This window comes from Apteryx rowi, unplaced genomic scaffold, assembly GCF_003343035.1.
Source record: "Apteryx rowi isolate R43461 unplaced genomic scaffold, aptRow1 scaffold_6, whole genome shotgun sequence".
Taxonomy (NCBI): Eukaryota; Metazoa; Chordata; class Aves; order Apterygiformes; family Apterygidae; genus Apteryx; species Apteryx rowi.
In genome coordinates this window covers 3,462,333-3,486,054 of record NW_020450871.1, presented here as the reverse complement: position 1 = coordinate 3,486,054, position 23,722 = coordinate 3,462,333, and the positions used below count along the sequence as shown (strand labels likewise).

Here is a 23,722-nt window from a genome sequence, read left to right as displayed (position 1 = left end):
ATAGAAGATAGTAGTCTTTCCTGGAAACCCAGTGCTTGTGCGTGTGTACGTGTGTACTTTCATACTGCTGTACGCAAAGTGATGGAGCCCTTACTTGTGTCAACATCCTAAGACTCAAGAAGAAGCTCATTAAGATTTGTTGACCATTTTTCCAGTACATGCTTTTTTTTCCACAGCATAACTCAAAGGCCTAAAGGCTTTGTCTTTAAGCTACGCATTTCAGACAGTTTCTGGCTTAGACTCCCATAATGGTCATGGATTTCTTGGGTGGAAATGTGTGCAGTAAATACGATGCTCCAGAACGCTTTGGATTCACTGTGCACATACTGACCATGTGTGCAATATCCATATACTGGTCAGTCCTCCTCTGGTATCAGCCTTGCATGCACCGTGGAGTCAGGGCTAGGCATGCACAGTCTTCAGAGCCAGGAGTCCAGATGCTGGTGGCTCAGCCCAAAATACTGTTCCAAAATACTCTAATTCTACTTGGCATGATCTCCTTGCAAAAAAAACAAATGTCTTTGGAAAACCCAGACATACAGTAGCCATAGGAGTAGCTCTTTGTTTCCTCTCTTTCTCTGCTTTCTCCAAGATACCCACTGGGATCTTCATAGGTGCATAAATTGCAATGGGAAATAGAAGTCAGGTGCCTGACCTCTGCAGCCCTGTGGAAAATGCTGGCCTTAGTAGCCTGGAAAGGATATTTCCGGGATGCTATGAATTAATTTCTTTCTGCTGAGGGCTTTTATTTGCTCTTTATTTACCACTTGGCATCACCACCAGCATTCTTGATGCTAACACAGTGTGACATGAAGTTGCTCATGAAGTGACATGATGGCAGTGGACCCATAAGTATCTAGCTAGAGAAGTACAACCAACAAACACCAGTCATGCGTGCCATGTCCCACCTGCACAGCAGGCTGGCCATATCTTGCAGCCTGATGACAGCGTTGTGAGCTAGATGACGACCCGGCTCAGTACCTAAGAGCAAGGATTAAAAGCTTTTAGAGGGAATTGTCAACAGTGCATAGCTGCTTTTATTGGTGTCAGAGTAGTCAGAAGTTTAGGCTTAGGGCTGTCAGATAGTATGCCCTAAAAATAAAGACCAATATCTACCTCTGATTTTCTACTGCCCTGGATTTCTGTGCCTTTGAGAGCCCCAACACTGGTGAGTTTTAGCTAAAGCAGAAAGGAGCACCACTTCTCAATGACACATGAGGACTAGTGCAGCCAGATGTCTGCAAATACACAGGGATATTTGCCATGTTATTGGGACTTTGGGATGGTCACCAAAAAAAACCCCAACCAACCCCACAAACCAGATTACTTAATCTAGATGTCTGGTAGCAATAATGGAGCTACACATTCTTGGGCACCATCTACTGGTACGTTGCCCAGAAACCAGAGACATACGTGCCGATGTAGAGCACTCTGCATCAGCTGTTGTCACACAAAAGCGTAGGGCTTCTGGCCAGCTGCAAGCACAGCACTGCCGACCTCGTGGTTGGGATCTCGGGACAACCGCTCTGAGAGCAAAGGTTTTTCGCAAGGCCATGTGCCGACGGTTGTATCCACTCCTCCAGGCAGTGCCGCAACCTGTGCGTATCTCCAAAATGCTGCAATGCAAACATGCTCAGGAATTCAGCTTTGGGCCCCGGGCTCTGAAGGATGCTCTGATCTCCACCAACCCAGCCCTGCAGGAGCTCTACGCCAAAGCTTTCTCCAGTGCGGAGAAGTTGTTCCTTTCCGAAGCCTACAACCCCCAGAGAACGCTCTTCTGCACGCTGCTCATCAGGACAGCTTTCGACTGGCTCCTTAGCTATCCCGATGCCCCTGAAGACTTTGAAACTTTCTACCACTCCATGCTGAGGAGGAAGCAGAATTTCTATCGAAAGCACATTTACCTGCAGCCTATAGGTAATGTGGGCTAAGAAAACACGGTGTCTTGACTGAGCTACCCAGAACAACAGGGAGGGAGGTGGGTGGTGCTGAGTACACTAATACCCGTCAGGATCTTCTAAGGACTAACCTGTGAAAGGCAACTGCCACCATAAAGATAAATTTGCAATACCAAAGGCTCTGACATGCCTCCAATCCAGAGTCACAAGCTAAGATGACAACTGTCAGTAAACGTCTCCTGTAAATGCCATGTTGCCTTTGGGTAAGACATGCTATTAATATATATAGAGAGATAGATATATGTAGGTAAAACAATGCTGGATAAAACGGCAGTTCTGGAACTCCTCATAATTTAAAAGCCCATTTATCTTTGCAATATCCCTGCCAGTTCAAGAAAAATAAACATTCTCCCCCTGCCCTGCAGGTTAATCTTTCTGCACAACTTATCTCAGAGAAAACCTTCCTGGAGCATCTGCTCTGTTACGAGAGATAGTCATTCCTTGAGCAGCTCCTCTGAAAGAGCCCCCGCTTCTCCTTCGATATCTATGTAACCATCTGCAGATGTCTGCCACATCCCATAGTAAGCAATTAACTGCAGAACGAGCCAGCCTCTCTTTTCCCCACTTGCTGCAGCCAGCCCTAGAAAAGCCCCTTCAGACCTCACGGTTCACCCTGCCTTCAAGGAACTGATCACACGGCTTCTCTCCGTAGACTTAATCGAAGGGCCTGCAGGGCTCTCGCTGCTGGATTCCCTCCAAAGCTGCGTCGAGTCTTTCTTCCTGGGCCTCCGCGTCAAGTGCCTTCCCTCCATTCCCGTCTCTTCCATCCACTGCTGCTACCGCCACAGCCAGGACTCGGACCGAGTGCAGCTGCACGCAGGTAAGGCCTGGCGGAGCGGAGCCAGCACGGACATCAGCTTGGCACGCTGGCACGAGCGCTCCCTTCGGAAATGCCTGAAATATCCCTCTGCCGCCAGAGCGGGGAGTGGGGAGGAAGGGAGTGAGAAGGGAGAAATCCTGTTGCTGTGGAAAACCCAGAACTTTGAGCCTGGGAACAAGAATAAAAAACAAAGTGACTTTCATCATATTTTCCTCTGCTGTTTGCACTTATCAGTGGTGTTGTGTTTAGGTCCAGCACTGCAAAGTGGTTAAATCAGCTCAAAGGGGAAGGGCTGTAGATCTCATGTACCCTGAGCTCTCCCACCTCTTGTCCCAAGCCAAAGTAAATAGTGGCCTGGGTGGCACAGGTGGGGACTTCGTGGGCCTTTCATGTTAGGAACCTGGGGTTCAGGTGTCACGCAGATCCCTAGAGAGATGGGCTTACCAACTGCCAAACTCCTGCTGCACAAACATCCCTTTGGAACAAGGGGTTTCCGGGTACCAGGGGCAGCCTGTGCTCAGCGAAGACCCAGCGCTGCAGCAATGGGGCTGCTGCAGGCCAGCTCTCAAATGCCTGTAGGGAAACTCCTACAGTTCCAGGTACTTATTTCCATGGATTAGTGCTGAATTCACCTGGTGACAAAATGGGAATCTACCCTTAGTTTTTCTTTGGTTTAACTCAGCGCTCAGCATCACCTCGAAGGAGGTTAGGTCTGCTCATACTCCAGTTTGAGGGAAAGGGCCATACAGCAGTGATTCCCCATCCAAGATACCGAGTCCAGCAGCTCTGCCAACCTGCGGCTTGGATCACAGGCTCCTTTCTGTTAGCAGGAGGAAATCTGGCTCTTGCATGCCTTCCAGGGATGCTTCACTTTAATGAACATCTCTCTTGTGTTTGACCAGATGGGATCCTGAATTTCCTGAAGAACAACAAGCCCATGGATGCTCTGTGTGTCCTGGGACTCACGTTGCTGGACCTTTACCCATGTGAGACCTGGAGCTTCACATTCAGCAAGTTCCTGCCAGGACAAGGTGGGATTTGCATCTGATGATCTCCTAGCGCAAGATGCAGAAAAAAAATGTACCAAAAAGCCTTCCCTGGGAGACTAGAAAAGCCAAATCTTATTCGCAAAATTCCATTCAGCTCCCTGATAAGAGGAACTGTGTTTTTTTTTTTTCCCCTCCAATTTAAAATTAGGGGAGTCAGGGCTCAGGCTGCTGATTTAGGCAGAGGAACCTGATGTACTAGAAACCCTTTGGGAAGCACGTCCCGATGCATGCTGCGCAGTGAAATGCAGCGTGCTAAACTGGATTGTGCTACAACAGCTTTCTTTTCACGCTACCTAAGGCGAGAGGCAGTCACAAGAGAGCCAGTGCCTCACTTTTGTATGTGCCTCTCTTTACAGAAGTGGGAGTCTGCAGCTTTGCCAGATTTTCTGGGGATTTCCCCCAGGCTGGTTGTAGCAGCTTGACTCCCCTCACGCAGAAGGAGCGGTTGTGCGAAGTCAGCAAGGAAAGCAGAGAGCGGACATTGCCGTTCAGCGCCCTGGAGATGGTGCAGTGCTGTAAGGTAGGACTAGCAACCTCCTGCACCCCACGTTTCTTGCAATGTAGGATTTATATTTCAGGCCTGGGTAAAACCCACCTCCGCCCTATGGAGCAGGGGTGGTGGAAGCAGGAAGCTTGAGTGATCGTGTGCTGCTGTGATCTTTGCTTTCCCGAAAGGTGACCTGCCACGAGATCTGCCACCTGATGGGGCTGGGGACCTGCCGCTGGCTGCAGTGCATCATGCAGGGCGCGCTGAGCCTCGACGAAGCCCTGCTGCGGCCCCTGGAGCCGTGTCCCATCTGCCTCCGCAAGCTGCAGTACGTCGTGGGCTTCAAACTCGTCGAGCGCTACAGGGTGAGAGACAGACCCACCAGCTCTTCCTGGAGCGGGGGGAAAACAGGGAGCACAGCCGTCGGGCAGCTCGCCCCAAGTCGCAGGGCCAGGCGTGCTGCAGCGGCGCATTGAGCACGGACGCTGCTCTCGGTGCGAGTTGCTAAGAGGCAAAGCAGATGCCTAGATAAGGGGATATATTGTACACGGTCTGTGACCGTCTCCTAGCACTTCACACAATATCTCTTGAGCTTTTGGCTGCAACGTTCACAACAAGGGACAGTGCAACAGTCCTACCCCATTTTACAACTCCAGAAAACAAAGCCAGGAAAGGTGGGCAGATTTCAAGCCAGAGCAAGTGTGCCCAGAGCTGCAGTCAGATGCAGTGATTGCCACCTCCGTGCCCTTTCCTATGCGCCAGCACAGTTTTCTGCCTCTTCGGGGCTGTAGGGAACAGAGAAAAAATATTAGATGGGTTCTTTGCTGCAGTTCCTCTGTTTAAAGATATAAGGAATGATCCCAACTTATTACATACGTACTCCATAATCAAGGGAGGGTCCCAGACTGATCTTTTGCCTCTCTCCCTGCCTCAAACGGCTAACACCACATTTAGGCACCATCAAGAATAGTGCTAACACTGCCTTGGCACTAGAAAGGGGTGTCTGTCTCTGTTGTCTGAAGAGCCGGATTCAGTAGCCAAATGGCTGGTGGATTATAAATAATCCTACCGCTCTCACTCCATAGCCTATCTGCTCCTTGGCTGTAATTTCCCCCATCTGACGTGCCTCATGCTCAGAGACAGGATTTTCCATGGCTGCTTATTTTAAAGCCTGTGGATTGTATCTGTAACAGATCCGTGCAGAATGAGAACAGGGTTGCTGCTCGTTTCATTCGGCTTGCAGTCAGACACTCGCACGGAGGCCCGTCAGAGCGCGTGGCCAAAGAACAAGCTCGTGTGGTTTTGCTGCTTGTCCGTGTGTCTACCGCACTGCTGGACCCATCTCTGACTCTGTGGCCGTTTGGCCCTTGCTTATATCTGAGAGATCCCCCAAATTGCCCCGAACACCAGAGGAATAAACAGCAGCCCGACCTGTCAGCGTCCAGTTATTGCTTCCTAGAAGAGAACGGCCATCTGCACTAAGCATTTCTAGAAATGTTGTCCCTTTACAACTGCAGTTAACGCTATGATTGGCTCAGGATCCCGTGGCCACCGTGAACACAAGCCTGAAGAAAGGATACACCTCCCAAATGCCGCACCTGCTTCCTTGACAATGACAAGCTCAGCTAGACGAGCAAAGCCTGAATAGTCCAGCTGTGATAATCTCTGTAAGGGGCTTCGCTACTGCATCGCGGCAAGAGAGGGATTAGATAGTTAAGTAACTAGACAGAAGAGACCACAGAGCGTTTGGAGACTACATCAGATCAGACAGCAAAGTTACTTGCAAACCATGTTTTGAGGGGCCATGGCTGGCCAAGTGCAAGTTTGAAGTCACATTTGGAGAACTAGCAAGAATCTCCCCCCCCCCCATAACAGTCCCAGACTGTAATAAATAAGGGAAATGCCAGACAAAACCTCTTCCTCCCAAGAAGCAGATAATGTTGCTAAAGTCAGTGACCACGTCAAGGTTATAGGCAGCAGAGCATGTGGGGCTGGAAACCAGTGGTTAGGTAGGAGGATGAGCCCCCCCCAGTGCACTCAGAAACACGCTGCATTTGGAGCTGCTTACTCCAGTGCGAGTTATCTTGAAAACTGAAAGCAGAACAATTCACGCTGTGTCTCCTCACCACAACCAAAGTTTCCACCTGTTCTAGTTCTGTCTAGCACATACATTATTTTGCAGTATTTGTGGTGGCTGCACTGCAAAAAACCCAAAGCTGGAGCTTGGGTGAGCGGCACAGAACAGCTACATCCTCATCGTGTTGCTGGCAGTATCAGCAGCCTTTCACAAGCTTTCTAGCTTGGGTGCAGATACTGGTTCACCAGAGCTAAATCATTGATATTTGAGGACGAGAGCTTGGCTAAGGGCAAGGTTCATGTTTTAAGTCTAGCTGATGCCGCAGGGAACACATGCTCTAGCTCACCGCTTTCAATTCTTGGTGGACTGTTGCAGTACAGCTTAGACTTGCTCTCAGGCACAGTGTGGCTGCACTGCTGATGGGGTTACGATACCCCAGGCTGGAAAAATTCCCATGCGGAATCAATCAAGTTGGCTTTGCTGAAGATGCACACTCCCGTCAGTGTGGAAAATAGCAGTTTGCTTTAAGAATGCAGCAAACCGGAGGTACCTGTAGGTGCCCACAGCCCGGCGGTCCCTACCTCCACGCACGTCTCCATCCCCAACGGTGTCAGCTGCACTGGGAGAAGCTGATGATGATGATGGGTGCAGACTGACCCGGTGCTCAAACTGGAGCCCCGTGAAACGTCAGGCAACAGGTTTTATTCTTAGCGATTTACTTGGTGCGGGCATCCATTTAAAATGCTCCTGCAGGCAAAAATCGTAAAGAGGTTATCCCTTTCCGGTTAGGCACGAGAACAGAAAAAAGAGGCTGCAGCCATAAAAACCCCTCACAACTTCGAATCAAACAAGCCACCTGGAGGCTGAGAGACGGGAACGTTTTCTTGCTTTTGGTAGTGATCTCAGGTGAATTAGCCCCTGCTTTTGACTTAAATAATCCCTCCTCATCTCAGCAGCTTTTTCCCTTCTTGGGAACTGTGCTTCCTAACAGTTGTGATTCTTCTGGAAATTCACTTGTCTTGGGAATTTTAAGAGATATTATAACGTTATGGGCTGGCTGCAGCTTTCAAAGAGCCCCTTTCCCTCGCCTGCCCCTTTCCCTCGCCTGGTGCCTCCTTTGTTCCCTGAAGGCAGGGGGAGGGAAGGGCCGCTGGAGGTAGGAGAGCCAGGAGGAGAGTTGTCCCTTCACATTTTTTCTTGCCCCGGAGGGAGGGGGCAGGGTGCATTAACTTAGCTGAAAGAGCCCATTTTATTCTCGTATGAAATTCTTCCCTGAGGCTCCATGCACAGACTGAAATGAGAAACAGGGCCGACTTCTCCCACCCCCTCAATTCCAGCTCTTTATCTTCTCTGTCACTTGGCTAAAGAGAGCGATAGGGGAGGAGAGGGGGGAGGGAGAAGCGGGATGCTGGGGCGGAAGGGAGCTCCGTAGGGCTGGGGAACTCGGTGCCCGTTGCCGGCACGGGATGGCCCAGGGCTCACCCCGAGCCGAGCGCACGCGGACCCGTTGCAGCACCCAGCGTGTCGGGGGACGGACGGACGTCTCAACTTCATATCCCTTAACTGCCACCACTGCGTTTCTCAGAGCAATCGCAGGGCTGCGCAAAGGTATCAGCTGGGAGCTGTAGAAAATAAAGATAGGGAAATAGGCCACAAGGGTGTGAAAAAGCTGAAAAACACACATAAAAAACCCCCAGCACATGCCAACAAGCCAGACAAAGAGATCACCTTTTATCCGGTGATGACTGAAGTACTGTGATTCATTCCCCAAGGCTTCAGGAATAAATGTGCCAGAAGCAACCCCTTGTATGCCCCATTGTAGCATTTAATATTTAGAAAGGAAATTGTCTCAGACATTTTCCTTTCATTAATTCTTTCCTGGAGCCCAGCCTTCCCTCTCGTGCATTTCAGCTTCAGGGGCAAAGAGCTGCTCTTAGCAATAAAGCGCACGTTGCCGTAGGAGTTAGTAACACGACGAAACAAGATTCTTCATCTTTGTCTCAGGAACCTTAATACTGACCCAGCTTCCTCCAGAGCGGTACCGGCTCGGCTCTGGCGGAGCTCGCCTGCGCACGGCGGGAGGGAGTTTGTGCCGTTTCTCAGCGGGGCGGATACAGTGCACGTCTCGCTGGGAGGCAGCTCTGCCGCAGACAGGGACTCCGGGAAAAAGAGGGAGCAAAAGGCCCCTGCTTTATAGGGTAACCGGGAGTTGTCTGAACCCACCTCTCCTAGCGGAGAGCGCCGCAGCATCTCAAACCGAGGCGCCCGAGGTGACCAGGTTTCTCCGACAAACCTTGGGAAAGGCATCCCTGTTTTCTCTCCTTCTCTAAAATGAAACCATTTCTCCTCTCATCACAGAAGCTCTACGCTTGGACGCAGACCGTGCTGTCCGGCTGGCCAAGGCAAGAGTCGGCAGAGCTGTCGGCCTCCGAGGACCTCCTTCCGTTCAGCTCGGACTCCGGCATGTGCTGCGAGAACGACTCTGAGGCGGTGACCTCCTTGTCCGAGCCGCTGACGCCCGACACGTGCAGCCAGGCGCTCTCCATCGGACAGGAGCTGGAGCAGGACGAGTGCTCGTGCTTGCCGGCGGAGGCGCGCAGCCAGCCGCAGCTCGCCGCCCGGCCCGCGGACAGCATCAGGGAGTACGAGCTGTGGCTGGAGACGTGCATTGCTGCCCTGGAGAGGAACGTCTCCGAGGAGGAGCTGGCGCAGGTCGACAAGACTGTGGATGCCCTGGCAAAGTGGGAAATGTTTACAGGACAACTGCCTGCTATGAAGAAGGATCTGCCCTTTGCTAGGGACAACACGGGGCTACGGAAAGTTCTCGGAGACAAATTTTCCTCCCTGCGGAGGAAACTGAGTGCAAGAAAACTGTCCAAAGGGGAATCGTCCCCTCATCACTGGAAGTGGGAGGAAAACTAGCGTGGGTCTGCCTCAGGTTGGGCCAGCTCTGCTCACACGGCTTTGGTTACGTTATTGCCCCGCTTCTGATCTCTCTCAGCGCAAGTTGTTGCTATCAGAGAAGCAGGAGCTCCCCATAGGAATAAAAGGTGTTTCTTTTTCTGAGATTCCTAATGTACATTTTTGATGCGGTCTGTTGTTCTCTAAGGGCTTTTCCTATGCTGGCCTAAAGCTGCAGCGCAGCTCCAGCCCATGCCGAGTTCTGTGTAGGCCCTTGTATTTTGAGGCCACGTTTCATTTTGTCTGAAGGCAGCCAGGAAGGGGATTGTGCTCAATGCTAGACGTGTCCATGCAGGAGCTTGGGTCATCCGAACAAACAGTCCCAGCTTAAAGTAGGGCACCTCTCCTCCGTACACAGAGCTCCCCTCCACTTAGCGTTTCAGTCTGCAGCACGGATATGGCTTCTCCCTCCCCTTTGCCCCCATACCAAATGTTCCTCTCTGTCCAGGTCTCTTCCCCATCCACCGGTGGCCGGGCTGAGCACCACCAAGGCTGCTATGGGCCGGGGGGGAGGCGGAGGACAGGCACAGGGCACGGCGAGGAAAGCCAGGTGATCCCTGGCCGCTGGTCTGCCGTAAAGAATAGCGTTAGCGTGATGACTGTGTTTTGGCGGACGCACAAGGGGATCTCCGGAGCTGCTCCGTTCAAACAGATCCAGGCTTGGAGCTGTGAGTGGTAACTACTCACTTCCTCTGCAGCCTGGCACAGGAGAGAAAAACCTCTGAAAACATTCACAGACTCATTGATTATTAACTCAAAAGGGCACCACACGTAGATCCCTCTCTCTCCGCCCTGGAAAGCTGAAACCCTGGCCCTTTCCCTCTCCTCCGGCATGGTAGGTCACCCACCGACGAGGAACGGGTGCTGCAGAGCCTGCCTCGCCACGGCCAGGGCACGCGGGGCCTTGCTGGCTATTTATAGACGGAGCTCAAGAGGCCGACGGGTTTCTGGGCTCCGGGGAAGGAAGGCCGACGGGTTTCTGGGCTCCGGGGAAGGAAGGCCGACCCTCTCCAGCCCCGCTTCGCTCAGAGCGCGGCGCTGATAACACTCACGGCGGCCCACGGCCAAGCTGCGGATTTCTCCCACCTAAAAACACCTTTGAATCAGGCGCCGCAGAGGAGAGGCGAGCAGGGAGGGCTGAGCGCAGCTCGGCTGGGAGGAGAGGCAGGATGTTTCCCTGAGAGCAGCTAACGGCTCGGCCTCGCCTCAGCACTTGCCCTGTGCGCTTCAAGGCCGAGAGGGCCACGGCAACCCTGCAGCCTGTTTCTGGAGCGGGAAGGGGGAAGGCTCAGCGGAAGACACCTGAGAAAAGCTTGAGATTAACTTGCGCAGGTGAGTAGGAAAGAAAATCTGTGTTAACAAATTCAGCTGGATTCAGGACACAAAACCAGCTTCACGTCACTGTGATTCATACAGAGAGAGAAAGGGAGTTCTGCCTTCAGGACGGATGATGGCAATTCCTGGAAACACGTTTTTTCCAGGCTGCGCGCCGGGACGTGCTGCGGCCGGAGCCGCTGCTGCCGCCCCCTCCTGGCTGCCTCCAAGGCAATGGCTTGCTCATCCGAGACATTCTTCAGAGCAGCAGCGATTTTCCAAACCAACCCTGCTTGAATTACAAAGCCACGTACTGCCCCGTACTTGCTCTTTTGTTGCGTTCATGGATTTACTATTTTAAGCAAGGGATTACTTTTTTTGGTCGGCCTGGCTTGCTCTGACTTCATTCTGTAGCGACTCATCAGGCTGAACTTCAGAAACTTTSCAAACAGATGCCGTCAACTCGGGATGACAGTATTGCCACAGGGTTAGAGAGGGGAAGGCCTRAGGGAGAGGCGCAGCTTCCTACCATAGCAAAGGCCAGAGACACTACAGAAAAAGGGGTGGCTATGGAGAGACAGCACAGAAACTATCCCAACTGCCAGCAGAGGTCACAGATGGGAAACTCCTTATATGACTTGCAGTTCATAGACTCATGATAGCTCTGCTGTGAAAGCTTGAATTTCTGGGAGAGTTGTTACTTACTAATAACAGCTATTTTTGATACCATCACTGACAGGATGGTATCACTTACCAGCTCAGCTTGTCCAGAACCGCTCCAGGTAAGGAGTAAATGGGAATGGGAATGCAGAGCTTCGCATACCAGTGGGGGCAGCTCAGTGGGGTCCACATGCAAGACGCAACTTTGCGGTGACAGATGGAAAGCGGCTGTTAAGTCCTTGGGTGGCTGGAGAGGAGAGAGAGCCCATGCCATACCACACTGCAGGTTTTTGCTCAMGCAAAGGCACTGCTGTGGAGATGGCGACCCTTCACATCAGCCAAGGTTTGCAGCACTGCTGCCGTGCACAAGAGCGCAGCCCAAGATGTTTGGTTCCCGGGGTTTGGTGGCTGTTGTTCCCTGGGTGTCTGAACACTGTGCTGCCCAGCAGTTTCTGCTCAAACTCCCAGCACAGGTGTGCAGAGCTACAGCAACCRGCCAGAGTCAACAGCATTGGGGGAAAGCATGGAGAACAAAACACGCAGCTGAGTAGCGCTTAGCACCCGCATTACACAGTCTGCCAGGGTGAGCCAGGACCCTCACCCTTCTCCCCAGCAGGCAGCCAGAGTCACAGAGGAATAAAGTGACTGGCCAAGGTTACGCAGAAAATCAAGGTCACAACCAGGACTAAAGCACAAAGGTGCCATTCCCATCTTTTCTGCGTGGGCCAGAGCTGTAGAGCAGCAGAAAACTGCTGACAGATGAAGAAAAAGTAAAACAAATCAAAGGTAAATGCCTAAACAAGCTTCCGTCCCCTTTGAGCGGCAGTCTTGCTGTTAAGTAAAGCAGGTTTCTGGGGAGATGCGTCTATCAGGAAGGGCACATGAACAGCAGCATCAGTTGCAGCTAGTAAGCTGCTGACTAAGCAGAACAGAAATACAGATGAGATATTTAGGAGTCMTTTTTAGAAGGTCAAGCTGTAAGATCCACCATCTGCAAGGAGGAGTATGCATATGTATACCCAGAAATTACTTGCAACTCAGTAGCCAAGGTCAGAGGGGTGGTTACAAACCAGTCAGGAACAGAGTTTCAGTGTTGTATGCAGCGGGTGGGAGAGCAGGCGCTGTATTATACAGCCCGGCGAGCCTTCTGCGGGAAGGCAGGCAGGGACAGGAGCAGGGCGTCGTGCAGGGCAAGGAGGCTAGTCCCAAAGGGCAGCTGTATCAGCCGAATATCTGCAGAAAGCGGGTGCTAACGCCGAGCAGCTCCTCCTTCCCGCTGCACGGGGCGCGCGTGCCCTCGCCGCGGCGCAGCCGAGGCAGGCGGGCTGCGGCAGAGCTCCGGCCGGCGCAGTACAGCTCCCCTTGCCGAGGGCTCGGCAGCTCTTGCTGGCAGCCTCCCTGCGCAGCCCCCCGGCGTCAGCGCTTTCATTTCTGTGCCTCGCCGCCTGCAAGCGTCTTGCCATGGTGGAAGAGAGAAGACCCAGAAATGAACTCTGAACGTTATTACCTGGCTGCTGCCTTCAGGTGAGCCACCAGCAAAACCAAGTAACTCCTTTCCGAAGCTGCCGTTATCTTTCAGGTAACCACTCCTAGAGACATAGTACAACGTGGATTCGCATTAGACTCATCTGGCTCACAACCTTTCCAACTCCGCTCCGTCCTGTGACTGCCTCGAGCACCCTGCAAGACCACAGAGTGACTCCAGTCATACCCYGTCTGTCCCATGCTCCAGGTTACTGGTTTTGAAACAACTGCTGAAGTCTATAATCCTGCACAGAGTAGGAATCACAGCCTTTTAACAGCTTAACAAGTTTATAAAGACAAATTCCTACTCTCAAGAATAAACAGGCAAACCATTCCACTCCTACTTGCAAAACAAGAAGTTGCTGGATCTGAAGTGAGCGCGGGTACGATGCAAATATTGTGGAGAAAAAAGAAGAGACTCTGCTAGCGAAAACTAGCGGTGAAGCTGCCTGCAATGGCTTGCAAAGGTGGGAGAGGAGAAACTGGTGTCTTCCATAGATGTTTCATTAGCTATATCCAGCACTGATTTACCAATAGACATGACTTCCTCCCTCTCCTGATAATTGTACTTTTAACCGAAGTCTGTTTGTCCTGCACAAAAACTGATGCTTTAAAAGAAAGCCACTATTCAGAAAAATGCCTGAACACTCCTGCAATTAATTCTTCCTCTGCTAACACTGTGCAGCTTCCCAGGATGCCAGCCAGCCTTGGGGAGAGTGGGAAGAAATCTGGTAATTTTTGTTAGTAACTGAAAAAATTTCCTCCCAGGTCTGTACCCAATAAGGTACCAAGAGATAACAGACTGAAGTTGGAAATCACAGAGATTTAATTTCTCTCAACTTCTTTCAAAGAGATGTAAAAAATGCTTATGAACATTCCTATAACTCCCGCAAACCTTAAGCGCTCTTCACCCCAGCAGAAGTGCAAGCTATGTAGTCCTGCCTACTCTCCATTTTAGAGAAGCCTTTCACTGGGGAAATAGTCACATTTCTCCTTTTACTTTCCGAGTGTTGGATTATTGAAACTGCAGAAAAGATGCTCTAGTAACAGGCAGGCATCCTGATCCTGGGAGGAAAATTCAAAGCTCAAATACTGGCAGCAGCACTGAGCAGACGGCCTCACCTGCAGAACCGACCGCTTCAGGCTCTGCTCTTGCAGGACGACATCTGTTCAGCTGCAGTACAAAAGGGACAGCTTTGCCGTGTTTAGTGGGATAGTCTGAGATGCGGGAATACTGGCAGGTAAGGAAAAATGGTGTCACTAAGATATCCTGATTCAAGCCTCTCACCAGGTATTTCAAGTCAGTGTTTAAATCCCACTGAGATTGGGGCAGTTCAAACACCTGCTTATGACCACTGAGCAGAGAAAGACTGACCTTGGCTAGACACTTCAGTGACAACACATTTCTTATTTTGGTTAAAGCTTTAGAGATCGAGCAATTTGGACAGCAGAGAAACTCCATTAAAACAAACCAAACCTCAAACAGCTTTGTAGCAGAGAAAAGTGGCGCTTTAAAATAACCCCTTTCCCTCTTTTGGTCAAGCATCTCAAAAGCCTGGCTTGGCCCCTGTTACAATTTCAGCAAGACCATAATTCACAAGAATATTTTGGCCCAGAAGAGTTTTCTATTTGCTTTCCTGGGGCTGACCAAAGGGATCACTTGGAGCTGCTGTTGTTCATTCGTACCTGAGTACTGATCAAATTAGCACATATGGGATCGCACTTAGAAGCCTCCTATTACTATATACATAATCTGCATTTGAGCTGACCTTATTTTCAGAGAAGCTGAACACTGACAATATGCATTGGTACCTAAAAGCACTCAGCACCTCTCGGGAAAAATAAACTCAATCATTCCCCAAAGCTTAATGTAGCTGAGAACCTAACATTTCAGAAGTTCAGTAAAAAGGACAAGCAACGCTCCAGGAAGTGGTTCAGATCGTGCACTTGCCAGCGTCACTGACAGCGCATTAGCAGTTTACACAAGAAACAGTTAAGATTTGCAATAAAAATCTGTCAGAGGTGACCTTTCAAAGCACAAGTGAGGAAAGGTTAAAGGCATTCCTAAGAATCGGAGCTCAAATCCTGGTAGACCTAGTTGATGCCAGGATGGCAATACTGTAAGAGGAGGCTACTGAGGGCTCTCCAAAGGTCAGTGGGTCTGCATGGTAGTAGGATAGCCCAGCACACACGTAAGCAAGTCTGACAGAGGGGACTGGGCATCAGGAAAAACAAGTGTAGTTCATGGGCCTACTATCAGACCCTACCCAGTGGCAGATAAATCAGTTTAACAACTGCTGCCAGCTAAACAGGCTTACTATCTTCCCTGGCTGGGCTTTCAACATATCAGCACAAAATCTTCTAGCTGCATCTCCCCCTCCACTTCCCATCAGTTCAAATGCCTAAATGAGCTAGTGAAATGCCACAGATGAACGAGTTGCGAGTTTTACATAGGGTGATGTTTCACCAGCCTTCAATTCTTGGACACATTCAGGAAGAACGATTCAGACCAGAACTGGAGAGGTGGGAGATATATAAAGATTACAGAACAAGATTTTATTGCATGATAGCTGTAGTTTCATGCAGTCCATGCTGTAATTTATTCAAAAAGCAGCTTTTTTGCAGAAAATGTTTGAACAAAGCAAAAAAAAAGTCACACTCTAGACTCTGTTGAAAGATATAACCCATAAAGAACAGTATAACAAGTCATGTTTTAATAGATTTATAAAATTCATATATACAAAACAGTAAACTAAGTCACCAAAGCTATAAAATACACTTTTTACACATCACAATATAATTTTATCTAGTACACAGTTTTCATAAATTGAAACTATTACAGCAAGTAGCTGCTTCTATTGTGGATGCTGTTTTGGTGCTAGAAAGACACTTATGTGAGCGGTCTAGAACTGTGCTTTTACTTTATGCATTTTTCACCTTCTTTTAGTTTGTTACTGTTTTTTTAAAGTACTTTCCTGTGAATTGTTAGAAAATTAAGGCTAAACTCAGGCCTTTCCTGCCCAATGCAGTGAACGGGTTTAAAAAAGAATGATATTGCATAGTATGTGTGTTACAATGCATAGGCACCACAGAGCAAGTAAATTGCAGAATAAAGGATAACATTTCAGTTGGCTTCCTATCTACATGATTGTGTCATAAGATAACTTAGTGTTTTCTCAATTTGCTTTCATACATATTGATTCCATAAACAAGACAACTCATCACAAGAGCAATAAATACTAGCCATTTTGTTAAGTGGAGTCCCCAGAAATACTGCTTAATGTGTATCAGCAATTCAAGCTCATTACACGTTCCAGATAACATAACATGTTCACTGGAAAAACACTCTTTATCCTATAGACTGTAATGGCTACAAGGTGAATGGAAGTTTGAACACAAGTTGCCAACCCTAAGTCTACCAAGCACACTTTCCAAGCCTTGCAAACTGCCAAAAGATCATCAGTCTTCCACATCCCCCTCTCTCCCTATCTTCTCTCAGCTTTTGGGCCAATTCACCTGCACACAAGCTCAGCACAAAAGATTTCCGGGAAGCATTAGCAGAGAAGCAGTGCTATTCAAAATCAGTTGCTTCCTTCATAAGAAGCTCTTCCTCAGGTCCTGCTTACCCCCCCAAAAATTTTGCTCTCCTTCAAATTGTACTTTTCATTTAAATAATGAAAACAGTTTCTTGACTAGCCATTCCCCTGAAATACTTCTCACAGTCTGATACCTTGAAGAAAGGTTAAGTAGCTGTTAGCATGGAGTAAGATACATTGTCTGGCCAGAGATCTGCATACCCTATCTTAGAAGGAACTGAGTTTTAGCACCCACTTATAGGCAGATGAAGAGAGATTTCAATGGAAGGGTGTGCAGCTACAGCAGTGGCAGCACACCGCTGTTAACACACACACAGCCAAAAGCTCTCCTGGAGTCAGTCAAAGCATCTGGGGTCAATGCAGATGGCATTTCATTTCAATACACAGTCTTCAAGCACCATCAGCTTTTGGGATCTGTTTCGAAAATAGCTCCCCTCTCTTGCTCCCTTCCAACATACTTTGGCTTTTTACCAGAATGCCCATCTTGGAAGTCAGTGCTGCTCTTTCTTGTCTCTGACTGTGATTACTTTCACATCAGACAGAAGATGAGACCTACGGACATGTGCCAAGAGCTTGGTTGTGATACAGTATGTCAAGCCAGGCACAGAACCACCAGCACCGGCAGTCTAGTACCTCCATACTCCTCCCCAACCCATACGAAGACAAGCATATCAACACATAGACAAACTTTAACACTGCTTTCCAAATGCCATTAGAAAGATAAAAACTTAAAGAATCAAGCTAAACCGTTCAACCACCAAGATGAGCAAAGAGATAGCATCACCTGGTTAGCAGAACAGCAGTTTCAGCTCCAAATATCCTGGCTTTACTCATTTCCATCTATGCAAGAAAAAAATTAGTGTTAAAAAAAAAAAAAAAAAAAAAAGAAGTGTCCACTTCACAGCACAAAGCAGAGATCACCCCAGCTAATTACAAAACAGGTAATATCAAAAAGCACTGGGTCTTGCATTGTCTTGCCAATACACTTCCTCACTAAGCTAGACAGTCCTCACCTAGAAATGTGTGGAGACAATATTAATTCAGCCCAAGTCCAGCGCAGACCATGCCAGTCAAGACTCTTGTCCTATAATGGACGCTCCCTAGAAATCTGTTAAAAACTCATTTACAAAATTAAGGATAGATGTTCTACATTTGCTACTGAAACACTCTACCCACCACTTCCTGTGTTACAGAATTAATAAAGACTATACTGAGGTAAAGAGTTGGCAGTGCTATATGAAATCCCCTGACTGCACCACATGATTTTATACTAGAAGAATAATATAGAAGAGAGTAATAGTAAACCTACAGGAATCAATATAGTTTTCATTATGAGAGATCAAGGCTTAGTTTATGAGACAAACTGCGCTGTATGGAGGTATTCTTGCATATTTTGTTTTTGTCTCAAGTTGGCACGCATCAAATTGTCCACCAAACCAGCAAGTACCACTGAAAATTTGATGACATAAGCAAAGCTAAGTCAGATGTCAAAACTCACCATCTGAAAATCATAGGGGGCTTTTAAAGAATTTCTATAATTCTCTGCAGCAGAATTTTGKTTTTTTTCCAGGAAAACTGAGAAGGTACATACATAGAAAAGATGTCAAAATGTGGAACTTAACATCCAGAAAGACAAACATCTAAAGAAGGCAAAGGGCACATTTAACAAAAATGATATTCTGTGGAAGACAATTGTCTATTATTAAAAAAGCTGCTAGTTTCTTCAGTGGTTCCATGTCTATTCCTTTGATTTCTTTTAACTCTAGAATTCTTTGCAAATTACAATAACCAGAACTACTGAATACCTGGAGGGTGGGGGGTGGGAAGTGCTCCAAATGGACTCTTTTTCACACCAAAAACTACTTTGGCTATCCTAGTAGAATGAAGTTTTGGTCTGCAGTGCCACATATAGATGAGCTCTTCCTACACCATTTCACTACAGTTTCTTGCAATTAATACACTTCTTCACTATGTCTGCTTGGTGGGAGGTCAATATTTAGTTAGCTCTGAAAGCCTGCAAAAACAGTCATCTTCAGGAGCTCTTTCATGCTTGTATCATGCCTAGTTCTAGGTTTGACTGTAGCACTTTTAAAATCTAAATATATTTATCAAAATTAACAAGTCAAATAATCTATGTTGCTGTATTGGATGAAATAAGACCAAAACTTAGTGTCAAACTAAACACATCTTCATGAGTTGTAGTGTAAAGTTGAGCAACCAATAATTTCAGTTCCATAATTTTAATATCTTTAACATTAAAACTATATAATTGCTTTAAAGTGACAATTGCCTATTAAATATGCCATTTATACAAAATATTTCTGAAAAAACCTATTCTTCATTTTTAATTCCAATCCACTATCTCAACTGGTAATGCTGTCTAAAAATTAGCCTGTTCAGAAAACGATAGCATCACAATTTGAAGGAATGGCACTGACTGACACTCTATATTAAAGTTTAAAGTCCTGTTTTCAGGACACCAAATACAAAGTAGTGTTTGATAAAAGACTCTCAATAGTTAGTTTTTCTTTTAAAGTTGCAAGAGTGCATAAATCTCCCCTGAACGCACATGCTGCAAGCACTTCCTCCCTTTGTCCTTGCAAGGGACAACACATTTGGAACACCCCCGCCAATGATCTGAGGGTATCAGAGCAGGGGCAGAAAAAGGCCTTCTTTTAAGTAGTTGTTCAAGGCCTCCATCTGATTATCATCCTGCCTGTGACCCATTTCCTGACTAGTCAAATGAACAATAACCCTATAAAGTTAACAAAAAAAGATGTTGTCCCCAGCTGTGTTTACCTGTAAAGTTCTCCAGGATGTCACTTAAAATAAAGTCACCAGTTGTTTCTTCTGAAAGCACTGAGCAATGGATCAAGTCTGTCTTGAGATAATTGTACAACCTAAGCTACTTAAGTTCTGCATTAGTAATTAACCGAGTTACCWTAATATGAATTTCTGGCTTTCTTGTACTGCAGCTTACCTTGGAGAAACAAAAACACCCCAAATCTCAGCTGTGGTAAGAAGTAGATCCTGTATTTAGCAGCAGAGGAAATATACCTGCCACTTAAAACAAAACAAAAAAAAAAAACAACAACCCTTCTCCCTCAAACAGTCATGGGTCAGATCCGTTGCAAGCTTGAGAAGTGCTTGACCTGTACAAAAAGATTTTCTTGATCTTGCATTCTTGGTGTGAATCACTAATACCAAACCAAAGTTAGACAGAAAACAGAGCCTACAAAAACCAGATTCTACAGAGCCAAAACTACTGATTCCATCTGCAGTCTAGAGCATTGTGTTGAGGCCCATTTTATCAACAGAAAGAAGAAAGGTGATAGTGGGCCTGAGGTCATCAACCTGGTTCCCTAAAACTCTGATTTATTGTGCAAAATTGCCATATCATATAAAAAAATTCACTAGCAAGCTTGACAGCTCAATAAAAGACATCTCATGCTGTTTCTTTTCCAGGTGCAACAGATTAAGTTACTTAGATAAATATACATTGTATTATTAGCTCTGTTCTTAGTTTCAAATCCATAAGGTGATTAAGGATACAAAACCATAGATGACCATGAAGAGAAAAACAAAACAGGAAATTCCATGCTATGCCTCCCAGGTAAAACTACAGTAGATGCAGACATAAAACTGAGGTAATTCCTTAGAAAGATACAGTTGAAAGGGAATGCTTAACTCATTTGAGAAAACAAACATATTAGCCCATCCAGAGAACTTAGTGAAACAATAAAACTCACAAAAAACTAGGAAATAAAGTCAAATCCCAGTGTCCTGTGTGAAGTGGAGGTCACTACTAGCACTCCAAGAATATTTGAAAGTATTGGAACAATACCTTAGTCTCGAGTCAAGCAAATGAGCTAGCTTAGAGAAGTGAGCCCTCTACAACGAGTAACTGCTTTTTGCATCAATTTGTGTTAAAACGTTTACCTTTTCAAATGTAATAATCTTAAGATTTTTCCCCAGCTGAAGATTGAAGACTCGCATGACATTTTGCCTTCAAGCTTAAAAATGAATAAACATTAAAAAGACAGACTTGGTCCTGGCAAAAATAAGACTTCTTACAAGGAAGCTAATTCCTGTCTAAGTKTGCTAAGTAATGGAAGCTTAAATTTAAATTAGATTTTCCTGTCTGCAACTTTTAACTTGCTTATTACCTCAGTACTATGCGTGTTTTATAACATTATAAAATAGCCACATCTTTTTCACTCTGAAGTCTGCACGAAGCAAGCCGATAGCCTACTACATTAGGAAACTATACACTGATATGAACATCTGCAAACTTCAGAGGAAAAAAATAAGATTCCAGATTTTATCCAAATTAACATGAAAAGACAACGGAACAGGATTTTTTTTAGAACACATTTCCCATGGGATTACCAGCTGAAGTAAAATGTTGCTTGTTTTGACATGCCATTACAGTCTCAAAGGGGATAAGAACTCCAGGGAACCTGCTGACTTTGTATGTGTATAAACAGCCCTTCAGGTTTTATTCTTGGATAAAACTACGACACAAATTGCACAGTAAACTATGTTTAAAAGTTACCTAAAAGATACCACTACAATGTTGAGATAAAAGGCAGATCTTAAGTTTGTCCATGTACCCCACTGTAATAGAAAAGATCTGATATATCTGTACATGGAAAGGCACCTGATAGTTACACGAGTTGAGAAAGCTAGGAAATTAACAGTTCATATAACAACATTATTCATCGCCTCTTGCAACTTTACACACAAACCATTGCCTGAAATGGGCAACTCTAAACTTGACTGTACTCATAATTACATGTGCATTAATACAGGCTAAAGATCCCATTAAGACACAGATTAAGGGCTAATTTTACAGCAAGGTCCTGCTGTCCAAATACATCAGTGCAGTTGTAAAACTGGGATCTCTAGAGTGTTCAGTCTTCCTATAAGGTCAGCTTTCAGGAACTAATCCAGCAGCTGCTGTACTACCAAAACCTTTGCTTAAGAGTTTAATCAGCTTTCATACTTTTGAATACAGATAAAGCCCTGTCATGCGAGATACTGAGCCTTCACAAATGCTGCCAACAGCAGGTGTGAGAGCAGGGCTGAACTGCCATGAAGTACATCTCACTAAAGCACCTGCTGTGCACATACGTGGTCAGATGTTCTAGCACAGGCTGCTTTACCACGGAAGTCTGTTTCCCCATGATGTAACACCCTTTACACATAGTGCAAAATAAACCCTTCTCCGTATCAGCCAGGTCTTAGATTTCCCACCCAATTTACTCCAACATGGGTTTCCTTTATACAGACTATCTCAGACTTTTGCTTCAGGAGACTCATGCAAAACCTTCAGACAAGAGCTGTGCATCCACCTTGAAAAGTGGACTCCAGATCCTCGGCAGAACTGAATGCGCACACAAGATCTGGTTATATACCCAAGGGTTAAGAACGCAACTTTGTTAACATTCTCCAATACAGCTACCAATCTTGTTATGTTTTAGATTAGTTTGATTAATTCAGCACCTCCAAACTACAAAAAAAGGCAGTTTGTATGACTAGTGTCTCTGAAAATAAACATATTCATTTAAAACAAAGTGTCTTCCTTACACGGTTTGTCAGAGAAAAAAAATTTCTAAGAAGGCAGAAGGTGGTTATGTTATTCAGTATTCCAAACTAGGTACAGAAYACCTACAATGGCCATGTTTCAGTAGTGTTTCTAGTCCAAATGATTCAGTAGCTAACATCAACATTTGACTCCTTCGGCCTATAGCTCCTCTGTTTGGACTGGCTAGTTTACAGCATTCCTGAGCCAAGTAAATAGCATGGGTCCTACACCACATGCAAGGGCCATAAAGAAAGAATAAAAACTTTGATCTAACCCTCTGGCAAATTTTAACAGAATATGGTCTGCTCTCCTTCACTGCAACATAATATCCTTCAGATTCTCTTGAAGGATCGTGTCCTTCACGGCATGAAACACAAAGCGGATGTTTTCAGTGTCTATAGCAGTGGTGAAGTGATGGAAGAGCGGCTTACTACGGTTTCTCCTCTTTCTGTCAAAGCACTGCACCAGATAACGCTGAACATCTTCTAGCCTGTGAGGGTCACCCTTAAAGTCCGAGAAATACTTCTTAATGCTGACAGTCTTTACCTTCTCTACAAGAAGATCCATCTTGTTGAGGAATAGGATAATAGAAACATTAAAGAAAAGCTTGTTATTGACTATTGTCTCAAAAATATTCATGGACTCCACAAGTCTGTTTGTGCGCCTGTCTTCCATGAGAACCTGATCGTATTCACTGGAGGAGACCATGAACAAAATTGAAGTTATTCCATCAAAGCACTGGAACCACTTCTGACGCTGAGATCTCTGTCCACCTACATCCACCATCTTGAAAGGTATTTTTTTAATGATGAAATCATGCTCTACTATTCCTTTGGTGGCTTTTCTAGCCAGCAAAATATCTTGTTTGCTGGGGAAATAATTCTGCAAAAGAAAGAAGAGTGTCAAATGTCTATTGATAGTTAAAAAAAACAAAACAAAGCACAGTATTAAAGTGATAGGAAAAAAAATCAAAAGAGCTTTTTTAGGAATTCACTGCACGATGGACTCAAACTATATCAGGTGAAGAATGAATACTCAACTTCAAAATAACGGACTGTTGACCAATTATCTCAACGCACTGGTAAACAGCCACCAAAAGATTCAGAGACATATGAGAAAAAAAGATATAGGACAAACGTTCACATTTTTATCCTTCAAGCCTCCGATTTTTATGCTGAAGTTTATTTTATCATTATGAAATTCTTGCCCACAATGTTATCGCCAGGTACATAGCATTCAGTAAAGCAGATCTCCAAATCATCACTGAATAATGTTTTTGAAATTGAATTTTTCAGAATTCACCTGTTTTTACAAAGCATATCGTGCAAACTTTAGCAGAAACACTTCTTCCAAGTTCACGCTTCGTGACCAGTAAGTATAGCAACATGTACTACCGCAGGTGGTGGCCCAGCTCACCACTATAGAGCAACTTGTTGTTCAGAAGCTTACTGCTGTTATTATTTAGGAAGATTATTTCCTGTCCTTTCTCCTCCAAGTCTCCTGACAGAGTCATTCTCATTACCGATTTTCCATCTTAAAAGTGATAGTAATTTTTTTTTTTGGTAAGGATTCATTCTGCTACCTTAAGTAGCAGCAGCCAGCAGGTCATCATGAAAAGTGAAGGAGATCCCAAGACTGCACAGAAGGACTAATAAAAGAAGAAAACATGCATAAATACAGCTTTTACAA

At 46.2% G+C, this 23,722-nt stretch overlaps 2 protein-coding genes across 3 annotated transcripts in view; one reads left to right on the top strand and one right to left on the bottom strand.

Moving 5' to 3' along the window:
- The first annotated feature begins 1,598 nt into the window (after positions 1-1,598).
- On the top strand, positions 1,599-9,459 carry AMZ1 (archaelysin family metallopeptidase 1). The gene is made up of 6 exons (XM_026083253.1): positions 1,599-1,917; positions 2,611-2,778; positions 3,681-3,809; positions 4,184-4,347; positions 4,503-4,679; positions 8,750-9,459. The coding sequence occupies exons 1-6, from the start codon at positions 1,614-1,616 to the stop codon at positions 9,311-9,313; spliced, it is 1,506 nt and encodes a 501-aa protein (XP_025939038.1). The 5' UTR covers positions 1,599-1,613; the 3' UTR covers positions 9,314-9,459.
- A 5,962-nt stretch (positions 9,460-15,421) lies between these two features.
- The window catches only part of GNA12 (G protein subunit alpha 12), a 47,520-nt gene continuing 39,219 nt past the window's right edge, over positions 15,422-23,722 (bottom strand). Inside the window, exons 4-5 of one of the 2 annotated variants that reach the window (XM_026083063.1) lie at positions 23,616-23,681; positions 15,422-22,915 (exon numbers count right to left, since the gene is read on the bottom strand). In XM_026083063.1, the coding sequence (XP_025938848.1) occupies positions 22,346-22,915; positions 23,616-23,681 (636 nt within the window). In that variant the 3' untranslated portion in view covers positions 15,422-22,345. The remainder of the gene's footprint in view (positions 22,916-23,615; positions 23,682-23,722) is intronic. The other variant, XM_026083064.1, reaches the window with a different exon arrangement.